The 12666-nt window shown below is 39.3% G+C and overlaps 1 protein-coding gene across 1 annotated transcript; it reads left to right on the forward strand.

Moving 5' to 3' along the window:
- Nucleotides 1-10513: 10513 nt before the first annotated feature.
- On the forward strand, nucleotides 10514-12212 carry LOC140119227 (claudin-4-like). The gene has a single exon (XM_072138047.1). It carries the CDS (start codon nucleotides 10536-10538, stop codon nucleotides 11277-11279), a length of 744 nt encoding a protein of 247 aa, XP_071994148.1. The 5' UTR covers nucleotides 10514-10535; the 3' UTR covers nucleotides 11280-12212.
- Nucleotides 12213-12666: the final 454 nt, after the last annotated feature.

Here is a 12666-nt window from a genome sequence, read left to right on the forward strand (position 1 = left end):
AACTTTTATAAATCACCCCTAAAGTCTATGTCCAGGGAGAGTAGATATAGACAAGGATCACGTATGCAGGTTAGATGTTGATCCTTCACAGTGTTATTGCTTCTGGTGGATTGTGAGCCAACTAGAGAAAAATGCCAGGGCTCCACCCTGTAGAGATACTTTCACAACCTGCTGGATTTTTCCTATAAGTTTAACACCATGGTTCTCGAATCTGAAGTTTAAACACGTAAACTTTTCTTTTCTTTCATATAAACAATTCTTTGACAAGTTCCTTAACAATACAATAAAAGTTCATTAGGTGGGAACTTCATCAGTCCAAGAAAGAGAGAGGCAAAACCAGGAACACACTAATATGCCTATGTCTGTATCTCTATGGTCTCAAAGGGGTTTTCCAGAAATGTAAAAGTATATTTAGCAGGCCTTAGAATGTGATGGGGACATAACAAAATGGTATATGTCTGTCACTGATCGCCATCATGCACAATATATTCTGCATGTTCTGTATTGGGTAATATAAGACGTCTGTGGAATACATAATGAGGTATAGGTAATAGGGATCACACAAGCAGTGAACACCCCACCTATCTATAGAACAGCACACATTTGCCTAGCTCTAGGCTAACACATTTAAATATCAGTTGTACTTTTCCAGGATACTATCTCCATAATATACAAACTAGCCTATTGTGACAAAGGATTTTATCTTTATGACATAGCAGGAGAACATTTGGACTACCCCTTTAACTCTCGCTCCTTCAGTTTAGCATCAGGCATCAGGCTATTTTATGGCTTTGGAGTTGATTCAAAAAATAAAAATGTGGTAAACAAATAAGTCGCTCCCTTCACAAGTATGAACATTCTGATAAGGAACTAAACACCTTTAACATCTGAACATTCCTGCCTGTAAAGGGTGGGAATGTTACATTTATATTAATTTAGCATTTATCATGTTCTGCTAAAATATAGCCCATACTTTGCCATCCTGTTACACTTACTTACCTTACTAAAATAATTGGCTTTTTATACCCGGGGAGATGCCATACTTAAAGGCATCACTTTACCTCATGTTTTTTACATAATGTATGTGTAAGTGTGTGTGTGTATGGGGGGGGGGGCAGAATATTAGGTCGTTTATCAATATACATCTATTAAAAGTTCAGAAATGCTTTCTTGATTTGTGAAGTGAAGCCTCCTGTCCTTTATCTCATTAGCTAGACATTCCTGACTATAAAATGGCTGCTGATGGGGGAGTCATGTGATCTCTAACTGACGATTGTTAATGGACAGAAAGAGATCACATGACCCTCTCCTGCGGCCATTTTATGGACAGGAATGTCTGGCTGAAGAGGTAAAAGACAGGAGGCTGCATTATAAGTGTCACTTCAGAGATACAGCCAGTGAAAGGCATAGTTGCAAATCCGAGCTGTAGGTAAAGATCCCGGTCTTGTCTACAGGCCTTGAAAGGGGTTGTCCACTTTAAGCATATTCCAGCAAATAATTGATATTGTTTGTGTAATGAAAAGTTATAAAATTCTCCAATATACTTTCTTTATCAATTACTCATGTTTTGTAGCCCTTCATTAGAGGGGTATCCTCATCTTGGAATTCACTTTTAGTTTAGTACATCTGCCATATATTAATGTTTCTTCAATTGCATGTTAGTTTCAAAAATCTACCTGTGTGAAGATAATTTCTCATAAATGTGGCCACATTGTAACTTAGAATGACAAAGTCATCCTTGGATACGACCACTCTTCCAGAAGTGGCCAGGCACGTAAGAGCAAATCGCTCAACCACCTGGAATCAGCGTTCATGAGACACAGGAAGGCTGTGGAACATGCAGTAACTCCCAGCCATTTGGTATGCAAACCTTTCTTGTTTCTTTGTGCAATCCCTCCAGCAGCAATGGTCCTATCCAAGGACGACAACTTCTAAGGGACAACATGGCTACATTTATAGAAAATTAATGTGAATGCCCATTATAACTTTAATGCTAACCCTGAACCTAACCCTAACCCTTATGGAAAAAAAATTGTAGAAGATAATTGAAACGAGATGGAACTTTTTAATTAATGAAAATCATTGTTTTAGAGAACTAGAAGGGTTGTTATACCAATTTCTAGACAACACAATTTGTGCAACACAATTTTAACGGACACTGCATGATAAATGGTTCGCACGGTTTGACTGTGCACCATAATGGCCCTTTCAGTGCAGAATTTTGTGTTGAGTCGGTTATAGTGCAGCCATGACACTTTATAAATACATGTGCCAGCAGCTTGCATTGAAAAGAACATGCAAAGTCAGACAAAAAACTGGTGCATGAGCTTTAATAAATGTGGGCCAATGTCTTGTTGGAAGGGGAACCTTCGTCTCAGTTTGAGGTCCTCTGGAAGAGGATTTTATCCACGATATGTATGTACTTGGCAGCATTCATCCTTCTTTCAATTGCAACCAGTTGTCCTGTCCCTGCAGCTGGAAAACACTCCCGTAGCATGATGCTCCCACCACCATTCTTCATTGTTGGGATTGTATTTGGAAGGTGATAAGCAGTGCCTGGTTTCTCCACACATACCGCTTAGAATTATCAGTGATATTGGGGTTTTTCTTTACCTATTCTACCAAGGCCCTTTTCCCAAGATTGCTTAGTTTGGCAGGATGGCCAGGACAAAGAAGAGTTGTGGTTGATTATGAAGACCACTGTGTTCTTAGAAATCCTTAGTGCTGCATAAATTCTTTTGTAACCTTGTCCAGATCTGTGTTTTGCCACAATTATTTCTCTCAGGTACTTGGGCAGTTCCTTAGACCTCATGATTTTCATGTGCTCTGGCATGCACTGTGAGACGTGAGTTCCTATATAGACAGGTGTTTGCCTTTCCTAATCAAGTCGAATCGGTTTAATTAAACACAGCTGGAGTCAAATGAAGTAGTAGAACCATCTCAAGCAGGATCAAAAGGAAATGGTTAGAATGTGAGTTAAATGTAAGTGTCACAGCACAGGGTCTGAATACCTATTACCATGTGATAGTTCAGTTTTGTTTTTTAATAAATTAGCAACAATACCTCCATTTTAGTTTTTTCTGTTCAGATGGGGTTCAGAGTAAACACTAATGAGCTAAAAAAAGAACTTTTTTTGATCTTACCAATTGGCTGCAATACAACAAATAGTGAACAATGTAAAGGGGTCTGAATACTTTCCGTACCCACTGTAAATATGTGGGTTTATATTGGATACTGTAGTTATAATATAGTTATAATATAATAAGTTATAAAGTTGTAATAATTTTCCAGTATTACAATTAGTATGTGGGATGAACCAGGAATCTTGAACAGATGCAGATTATCAGTGTCATCAAGCCCATATTTGTGTTAAAGGTCCATGACCACAAGTTTCTGGACAAATAAGCAGTTTAGGAAATATCTCCTAATTGGGGGGTTGTGTTATTTAGAATCTCTCAAAATAACATTTCTGGGAAATATCCTCATTCTTTGATAACACTACAGAGTCGCTTATGTCAAAGGGCCCTAACACTCTCATAACCCACAAGGGATTTAAGACTTTTTGGTGTAAATTAGATACCCATTAGGGCATTCATCAATGCCAATTTAGCTTTGAAAAAGGAGCAAACTATGAGTTTTCACTTTTTTTAATTCCCTTTGCTTAAAATGCTTTTGCGTAAATGGTGTTTTTTTCGCTGCCCTCACCACTTCCTGAAAAGGGGGTATGGAGGGAACAGGGGAAAATCACCCACCAAATTTGTAACTTTTATGTTAATTTTCTGAAACCAATGTGTGCTACAATCGATTCCAGGACCAAATGTCAATTGCAGCAATACTGTGCGCCACATTTGTAACAAAACGTTCACCAAGTCATATATCAGGAGCACGTCTCACTGGGCAAAAGGGGGTAAAAAGCAGCATTCTTGATTAATATTTACCATTGAGTTGCCATACTAGTCAAAGCAACAAGTGGGTGCACATTTATTTTTAATCTACTCTTGACTTTAGCTCATAAAATAACATCAGTAACTGCAGTGATCTATTCTCAATAATTTGGTGAATTAAACTACTTTTGAAGGAAAATTCCACCTGGAACATTTTTATTTAGACGTCTGTCAAGTATTAATAGAGAATTAGGAAAGTAATACAAAATGTGGCATGTTTACTGACTGGCAAAGTTGCTGTCATGGGACTTAAAAGAACATCCTGCACAAATTTGTCTAACCAAAAACACCTAAAGGGAAAGGTGGCTCACGTCACCAAACTCCTCCTTTCTATTCATAAAGTACATTGTCATTGATTGCATTAGAATCTTCCACTGTTTCGTTCTTTCCTTGGTCCTTATACTTTAAAAGTTGTAATTAAAATTCCCAAATTTTCTACCATTTGTAGTTCCTGAACTAGAAGGGAAGTGGCAGCAGATCTGCGTCATGGGGAAGGTTTTTCGAGTTTCTTCTGATTCTAAACCCAATGGATGTCCGTCATGGCTAGACATGAGTAACAACATGACAATAGTAATGAAGAGTGAAGAGGTGTTTTCCACATCAGTCTTGTAAATGTTTCATAGACATATCGCAGAGAAAGAACTGTACTTCAGTGCAGGTAGAGCCTGACAACTACAAAAAGACTGCTCCTAGAGAATGCCATTGAGTTGTTACCGACTAACCTGAGATGCAGGTTTTAAGGTATTCAACCAATCTTCACGCTCCGTATCATGTATTGTGGACTACCCTCGATTTTCAACAACTAATTGTTATCAGGGTTTGAAGATATTTTCCAGGTTAGTAATATTGATCACAAATCTATAGGACAGGTCATCAATATTGGATTGGTAATGATACAACACTCTGACTCTGGAGTCAACACAGAGACCAGAGACACAAATACAGATCCGTTCTCTGTATAGTGATCAATCCCACGTCCTGCAGCTGATCTTCAACTGAAGTAAATAGGAGTTTATATCCAGAGACCACCAACAATCGGATGTTCATGACCTACAGTATGACCTGTATCAGGGCCAGTAACCAGCATTGAAGGAAATCTACCATCAAAATCAGGCATGGAAAACCATGGACACTTATTCATAGATCCAGGCACAATGATTGTGGTAATCTTCTCATATTTGTTATCCATGTCCTCCTTCCTTCTAAAATCAACTTACATCCCAATGAGCTGAGGGGCTACCCTAGCCCCTCTGTCATCCGGCTTTACAGACTGTTACACTGTCTCCCACCCTGCTTCCTTATCATATGTGCAGTGAACACTTCTTCAGTGTTCACAAGTGCTGAGGAAGTAGGAGGCAAGGTGAGAGAGTGTAATACCCTGTAAATCCAGAACACAGAGTGGCCAGGGTAGCCCCTCAGGGTCATTAGCAGCATTTTAAAAGTCAATTTCAGAAGGAAGGAGGCCATGGAAAACAAATATAAAAGATTACCAAAGTCACAGTACCTTGATCTATGATTAAAGGAAACCTACCATTTAGAATGGCAGGGGTAAGCTGTAAGTACCGAGCACCAGCTCAGGGTGAGCTGGTGCCGGTACTTACTTTCGTTAGTGTTATAAACCGCGATATCGCGGTTTTAACACTTTTTAAACTTTAGAGCAGAAGGGGCTTCGGCGCTGCGCGCGACTGTGCGCGCGCAACATCTCCGCTATTTCCTATGTAGGCGCGCGCACGCAGATCGTGCGCACGCAGCGCCGAAGCCTCTTCTGCTCTAAAGTTTAAAAAGTGTTAAAACCGCGATACCGCGGTTTATAACACTAACGAAAGTCAGTACCGGCACCAGCTCACCCTGAGCTGGTGCTCGGTACTTACAGCTTACCCCTACCATTCTAAATGGTAGGTTTCCTTTAAGTGTCCCTGGTAGCAGGAAGCAGTTTTAGTCGTTGGGGTCTTACCACTGTAACCTTCACTCAGGAATATTTTGACTAGGGCATAACCTGTTGTGACGGAATATCCCTTCAAGTTAGACCTTAAGTTAAAGCATCCTCTATCTTTTCCTGTGTTTACGTCCAGGTGTCCAGGCGCCGTGCCTTGGATTGGAGAGGGGTGAGCAGCACTCATCCCTCCGCCTCTCCAGCACACAGCCGTATGCTTGCCCGGCTACAGCTGGACGAGTATACGGCAGTGTGAAATAGGCCTCACCTGGAGAGTACCCATCATTTATTTATGAGTCATACAATGAGGGATTTTTCATACAATCTGAGTCTATTTATTGGATATAGCTTTTGGTTCTAAATATAACTAGAACGTGAAACAATGTGTTGGAACATGAGCAGAGGAAGCAAAGCAAAGACAAACCGCATGACAACATTAAAGTCCCACATAAAATGAAAACACAGTGAAAGAAGGGAGTGGCTTTTACAGAACAAATAGTCCTCACATTTATGCTGAAGCCTTACGAAAATAACTCTCCTTCTGTCAGCATCAAGTGATCACTCCCAAACGCCATCATTATCTTATTTGTCAATCTGCTTTCCATAATGCAGTTGTAGAATCATTCAGGGATAAGCCTGGAAAGCTGCTTATAGGAAACAATTCATATAGTACCCAATACACAAAAATGATCGACTTGTAGTTCCAAGTGCCTTTACAATGACCTCTTTGTCATACAAATCATGGCAGATCTTGTGTCCAGTAAACAAAACATACAATACATATGGAAATAGCATTAGATGAGGGGGCATTTAAAGGTTGTAGCATGAGGCATTAGGTAGGTGTTTATGGAGTATATATAGCATTTCAATTGTCTCTTCAATGCAGTCACAAAAGTTTTGCTACTACAAAGAACCAAAATCAAGAATTTAACACAGACTTTAGACAGTTTTAGTACTAGTGCAACAAAGGAGACGCTGCTACAGGAAATGGGGTGTGGCTTCATGGGTATAAGGGTGCGCACCCAAAATTATGCAGATGTATTACAATTTTGGCACATTTTTCTGGCATAAACTAAACCAACTAAATAGAGTATGATTATATAATCCTGTATGCCTGATGCATACCTCTCCAATGTATGCCAAAAGGAAATTCTTTATGCATACTTGATGCAAATTTAGTTCCATAAATAGGAAGTGACCTATACTATTCATTTAGTGGGGGTCCAACACTACTGATCCTAGGAATTATAGGGAAACTGTAGTTAGAAATTCTTTCTTTTCTCAGGGTTCATCTTCTTTGTCCCGAAGAGTTGCCCAAACTGCTGACCCAGACTCATGGAAAGTATCAAAAATAGATAAGGAGCCAGAAACCTGTTTAACTGTATACACATTACTAAAATGCATACGCAATAATGCAGCATTACTTTGCAGGTGGTTAGAAATAAAGGCATATACCAAAGTGAAACTCTGGTTTTTACAATACAGGTGCGAAAGCGATCAGTTGAGTTTTGGTTCCCCTTTGTTTTTTAATGGTATCCTTGATAAGTATTGTATGTGATAGACTTTTAGTGACTTTGTTTAGGGATCAGTCATGGTCTCAGCATTTACATCCCACCAATACTTCTGGTGTATCAATATGATGAGTTATCCTTATTTATATCACATCACTTCTATTCTCTACATTGATAAATATGAGGTTCCTAGAGGACAATTTGATAAAACAATAGGAATCCAGCTGCCATGAAACATCGGTCAAGTTACTCCCAGTGTATAAAGATTTAAAAATGTTAAATATCTCTTCTGACTCCCTCTGGGCATTCTACTGTAGCTCACCATAAAAGGAAGACTGATAAGATACTTACTGTATGTTTCAAATGAAGAAATGATCGGCAAACCAAAGTGCCTATTCCTTCCTTTGAGTCAACATGGGCAGAAATGCTGTATAACAGTCTATTAAAAGGGTATTTTTTTTATCTTGGACTATAAAATGGTCATAAATGTCTGATGTATCACATCTTTGACCAAGATCTATCGGGAGATTAGTGGTTCCCCAATCATTATCCTGCGGCTGCAGTGTGTAGACCAATGACTGTGTATATGGTCTCTTCTAGCCTTTATGTTTCGCATGTTTATGTCTTAAATACGGTGGTAAATGATGTAAATGCTAATGGAGCCCTTCTATGAGAGAAGGTTATCCAGGAGCTACAGTGGGTTTACTTTCCAAATAGGAATACATTCATATATCCCTGTGTACATATTGCTCCGTCATGGACACACTTTATGCAAACAGACTTGTAAACCAGCAGTTGGTGAACAGAAACCAAGTGATTACATTTACCATATATACCTAGTCCCAGAAATCCCCTTGAAATGACACTTAGAAAATCTTTTTAGTTTTCAAATACTAGTATTAATCTTAGTTCAGATGCCTTTGTTTGGACCTATATTTTGCAGTTCTATTAGAGCTGTCATGTGAACTGAAGAGGTCAAGGTGTGGAATCAGACTGATAGAACTGATTTCAGCTTGTGACTCTAATATGATTTTAGATTTTTTGGTTGAAAAAAACACAGCCTATTATAACGTGTTACACAATCTTTTGCCTATAGGGGTTGGACTGTAACAGGAGGCTGTACGGCTGTACGGTTGTACCCCCACTGTTTCCCGTCTGCCAATACCAGTCACTGCTGTGACATTGGGAGAGGCTCAGCCAATCACTTTCTTAGTTACTACTTGTCCAACAATTGACTAAGTGATCTCTCCTAGCGTCTTCTGTGGTCCGTGTCTTCTTTATACATTTCTTAAAACACATTCAAGCCATACATGGGTTAATGTGACATCTGACTGATGAGTCAGGGATGTAAATCTGATATGATGACTCTCGTGTGACGTTTACTGTACCATGCCTTATCTTATTTTTCAGTGTCATAATACATTTTTTAAAATTTTTAAAATCCTTTTTCCGTAGAAGAACCATGGCCACATGTGACCTATAGTGATTTCCTTTGCAGAACTTCTTTCTTTAATATATTCCATTTTAAATTTCTACACCTATGGTGGATTCAATATAGTGTGGCACATTTAGTAATATTGGCATGCTAGTGTATGTTATATGGTATGTATACATGTCATTACCACATTTACCCATCATTTACAGAAGCAGTATATTGGGATGGCAAAACCTAGAGTGGACTAGTAAAGCTGTTTTTTCACCAAGGTGGAGTTTCTACCAAGGCTGGGTTTTAGTGGGGATCTTTTACCATGGCTGTGGGGTGGCACAGTTTTCCAATAAAACCCAGAATTGAGCATTCTCATGTATCATTACAAGCTAGAATGTGCAACCATGATAAATAAAATGTTTGCTTCTGATATCATCTGTTAGGACTCTACTCTACCTCACTAAGAGCAACTTTATGGTTGGAGCTATGATGTCCATGTATGAAAATCTGACGCATCACACAAAAAATCCAGGCATTGCACACAGGAAATCCAGGGGTTCAGTAAAATGATATTCATATATATATATATATATATATATATATATATATATATATATAGACTACACACCCTTGACCACAATTCCATCCCCACTCATCTTCTCTGAGAGCTGGACACCCAGAAACTAAATCAGGCTGCTCGCCATGCTGTACTTGCCTTCTGGTATTAGAAATGTAATAAATCAATGTTTTTTTGGAATACAGGCAGTTTGTTTTTAAGTTGAATTTGTATGTAAGCCGAAACTATATATTTTATAATTGTAGTTCCAGAAAAAAATCTTTTTTTGTCCTAGTGACAATTGGAGCTTAAAATTTTTTTTGCTGTAATGGAACCAAGAATTCTCAATAAAGCTTCATTACAGACACCTTACAGCTGATCATTGCAGCCTGAGACTATAGTAAAGCATCCAGAGAGCTTCATCAGAGGTTACAATGGCCAGAGGGGTCCGTCTGTGACTAGGGGTCGTCTGTAAGTCGGGACCACCTGTAATTATATTAAAGTGATATCAGCATAAATACTAATATCTATGAAGAATCTCAGATGAAAGGCTATTAGCTTTGTCTCCATAAAATATTTGTACTTTTTTTCTGCTGCTTTCCTGTTCATGGAAGTAGTGAAGAATTTTTCATAAGAAAATGAGTTCTTTGATGCTGATAGTAGAGAATAGAATGAGTATCACTGAGAGTATTTGGCAGGGAATTGTAGGCTCGGCTTCCTTTGTTTCCTGTATACCTGCTCATGTTTGTACTTCATAGCACGGTAGAACTTCCTACAGTATATGAAAATACATGATAAAAGATACTACTATGAAGGGTGAGTTTGGGGGCACACAGCATAACACTCAGTTGTGACCTGAATTATACTAGGATGAGGTAAGACACTTGGCTTTTTCAGCTTTATTACGCTATTTCCTGTGATTAATACATACTTTGTCCACAGACTTTCTGTTTTCATGTTTCAGTAATAGATATGATACTAAGAAACTATCTCTGACACATAAAGTCTAGTGACAATTTTGTCACAGGAGATGGGGGAGGAGAAGGGTGGGTGAAACCACTCATTGTTGTGACAAACAGAGAATCCAGCTCAACTGGTTTCATGGCTCCTGGTGAGTTTCTGTGCGATGGGGAACTGGATTAATGCAGACAAGCTCCTCCCATGGATGACAGGGATATATGTAGCCTTCTTTAATCACACCTCACACTCACACTCCTCATCATCCAAGACACAGCATCCTCCTGATTCTTCAGCACAGCAAGAAAGAAAAAAAGAACTCATGGCATCCTTGGGTCTCCAAGTTCTGGGCATTGCCCTCTCCATCATAGGCTGGTTGGGTAGCGTGGTCTGCTGTGCTCTTCCCATGTGGAGAGTTACTGCCTTCATTGGCAACAACATTGTGGTTGCCCAAATCATTTGGGAAGGACTATGGATGAATTGCGTGGTGCAAAGTACTGGACAGATGCAATGCAAGGTCTACGACTCCATGCTTGCCCTGCCCCAGGATCTCCAAGCAGCAAGAGCTCTGATTGTCATAGCCATCGTTGTGGCTCTCCTGGGAGTTTTGATGTCCATTATTGGAGGCAAGTGCACCAACTGCGTAGAAGATGAATCCTCAAAAGCCAAGATCATGATTGTAAGTGGAATTATCTTTATTGTGGCTGGAATCCTCACTTTGATCCCTGTCTCCTGGTCTGCCAACAACATCATCCGGGATTTCTACAACCCACTGGTGGTGGAAGCACAGAAGAGAGAGCTGGGAGCATCACTGTATATTGGATGGGCTTCAGCTGCTTTGCTTCTTCTAGGTGGTGCCATGCTGTGCTGCAACTGCCCACCTAGAGATCAGAAACCATACTCTGCCAAATATTCCGCTGCACGATCTGGCCCAGCCAGCAACTACGTTTAATGATTCATTGTTACGTCCTAAGGACTAAAGGACATTGAACATTTATCCATCAATTTTTTTCTTTCCCTGATATATGGACACAGACTGTAGCATGGGCCATCCCAGAGAGTAGTGTCAAGATTTTGATTGTTCCTTCACTCTCAGATAAGCTACAACTGCACCAGCCCACTTTTTTGCCCTGTCCAGCAGAGGGCTCTGTTACACAGTCAGAGACTGAAAGAAGAGATCAGTAACGCATAACTTGGGTGGAGTTGCACAGTTGGGGTTTTAGTGGGAATGTGTTCATTGATGTGTAAAAATGTTGGGCTACAAGTACAGGTACATGCAGGTAGTGTGCCATATTAGGAACTCAGGGAGCATAAAAGATTCAGGTTAAACAAAGAAGAGAGGGGTGGGAAAATGGGATCTACGTGAGATTTCTGCAATAGTGATTTATAGATATGAGATCAAATGGAGGTTGTAATATTTCAGTATTTTATATTTCATGTTGCAAAAGCATATGTGATCAATGCTGAATTGCAGCTCCCATCAGTGGCCCAAGGAACCTGATAGGAGTTGTAGTTCAGAGAGACACTTCTGGTCTCCTGTGCTTTTCTGCCAAATCAAAATGTGAGACATACAGCAGAAACCTGGCTACTAAGGATGATTTTAATATTGTATGTATATTTAAAAAAAATATATGGCATAGCTCGCCTGTACTTTCCCCATAGTTATATGTGTCTTCTTGATTCCTTTGCCCTCTTCTTACTGTTCTGAGCTAAAGTGATCACAACATAATCTGTGTGCTTTTTCCAAAATGCCACCTCTGTCAGTGAAGAAATATAAATGTAAATTGCTTTTTTTTAACCTATTATTTTTGTATGTTTTCAGAAATGTTTTTGCTGTTTAGATTTAAACAACTGTTTCTAAAATAAAAAAAAACTTTTAACCGAAGCTGTGGTACAACTGTATTTATTTGTGAAAATTTGGGTGGGGTGTTGCAGGAGTACTTGAAAGCACCTGCACATGTACCTGTGCAAGGTGTGACAGTAAGAGATATCTAAGTTATGCAAGGTCATGAGACAGGGACTATGTGTCTTCAAGTAGATATTATTACTGATATTAGCCCTATTCCTTCCATTGTCATATGATTATATAGCATGTTTTTTTATGTATATTTTGTCCCAGGTCTTATAGGCATTATTTTAGATTAAAAAGTTCATAAGAGAACATCATGGTCTGCAGGCTTTCCTTCTTTTAAGTATATGTAGGAGCATAAAAAGGTGGGGAACATATACTGGGTGCTATCAGCCGCACAAATAAACCCCCCAGCCCAGTTCTAAGTAGATCAAATCCCTACTCATTTGTCTTCATTTCACACGCTGTCTTAAAAAATGTAAAAATCCCT

This window comes from Engystomops pustulosus, chromosome 2 (assembly GCF_040894005.1).
Source record: "Engystomops pustulosus chromosome 2, aEngPut4.maternal, whole genome shotgun sequence".
Classification (NCBI taxonomy): Eukaryota; Metazoa; Chordata; class Amphibia; order Anura; family Leptodactylidae; genus Engystomops; species Engystomops pustulosus.

Bases quoted from the DNA above. Each gene is read 5' to 3' on its own strand.
- LOC140119227 (XM_072138047.1), top strand. From the start codon at position 10,536: ATGACAGGGATATATGTAGCCTTCTTTAATCACACCTCACACTCACAC.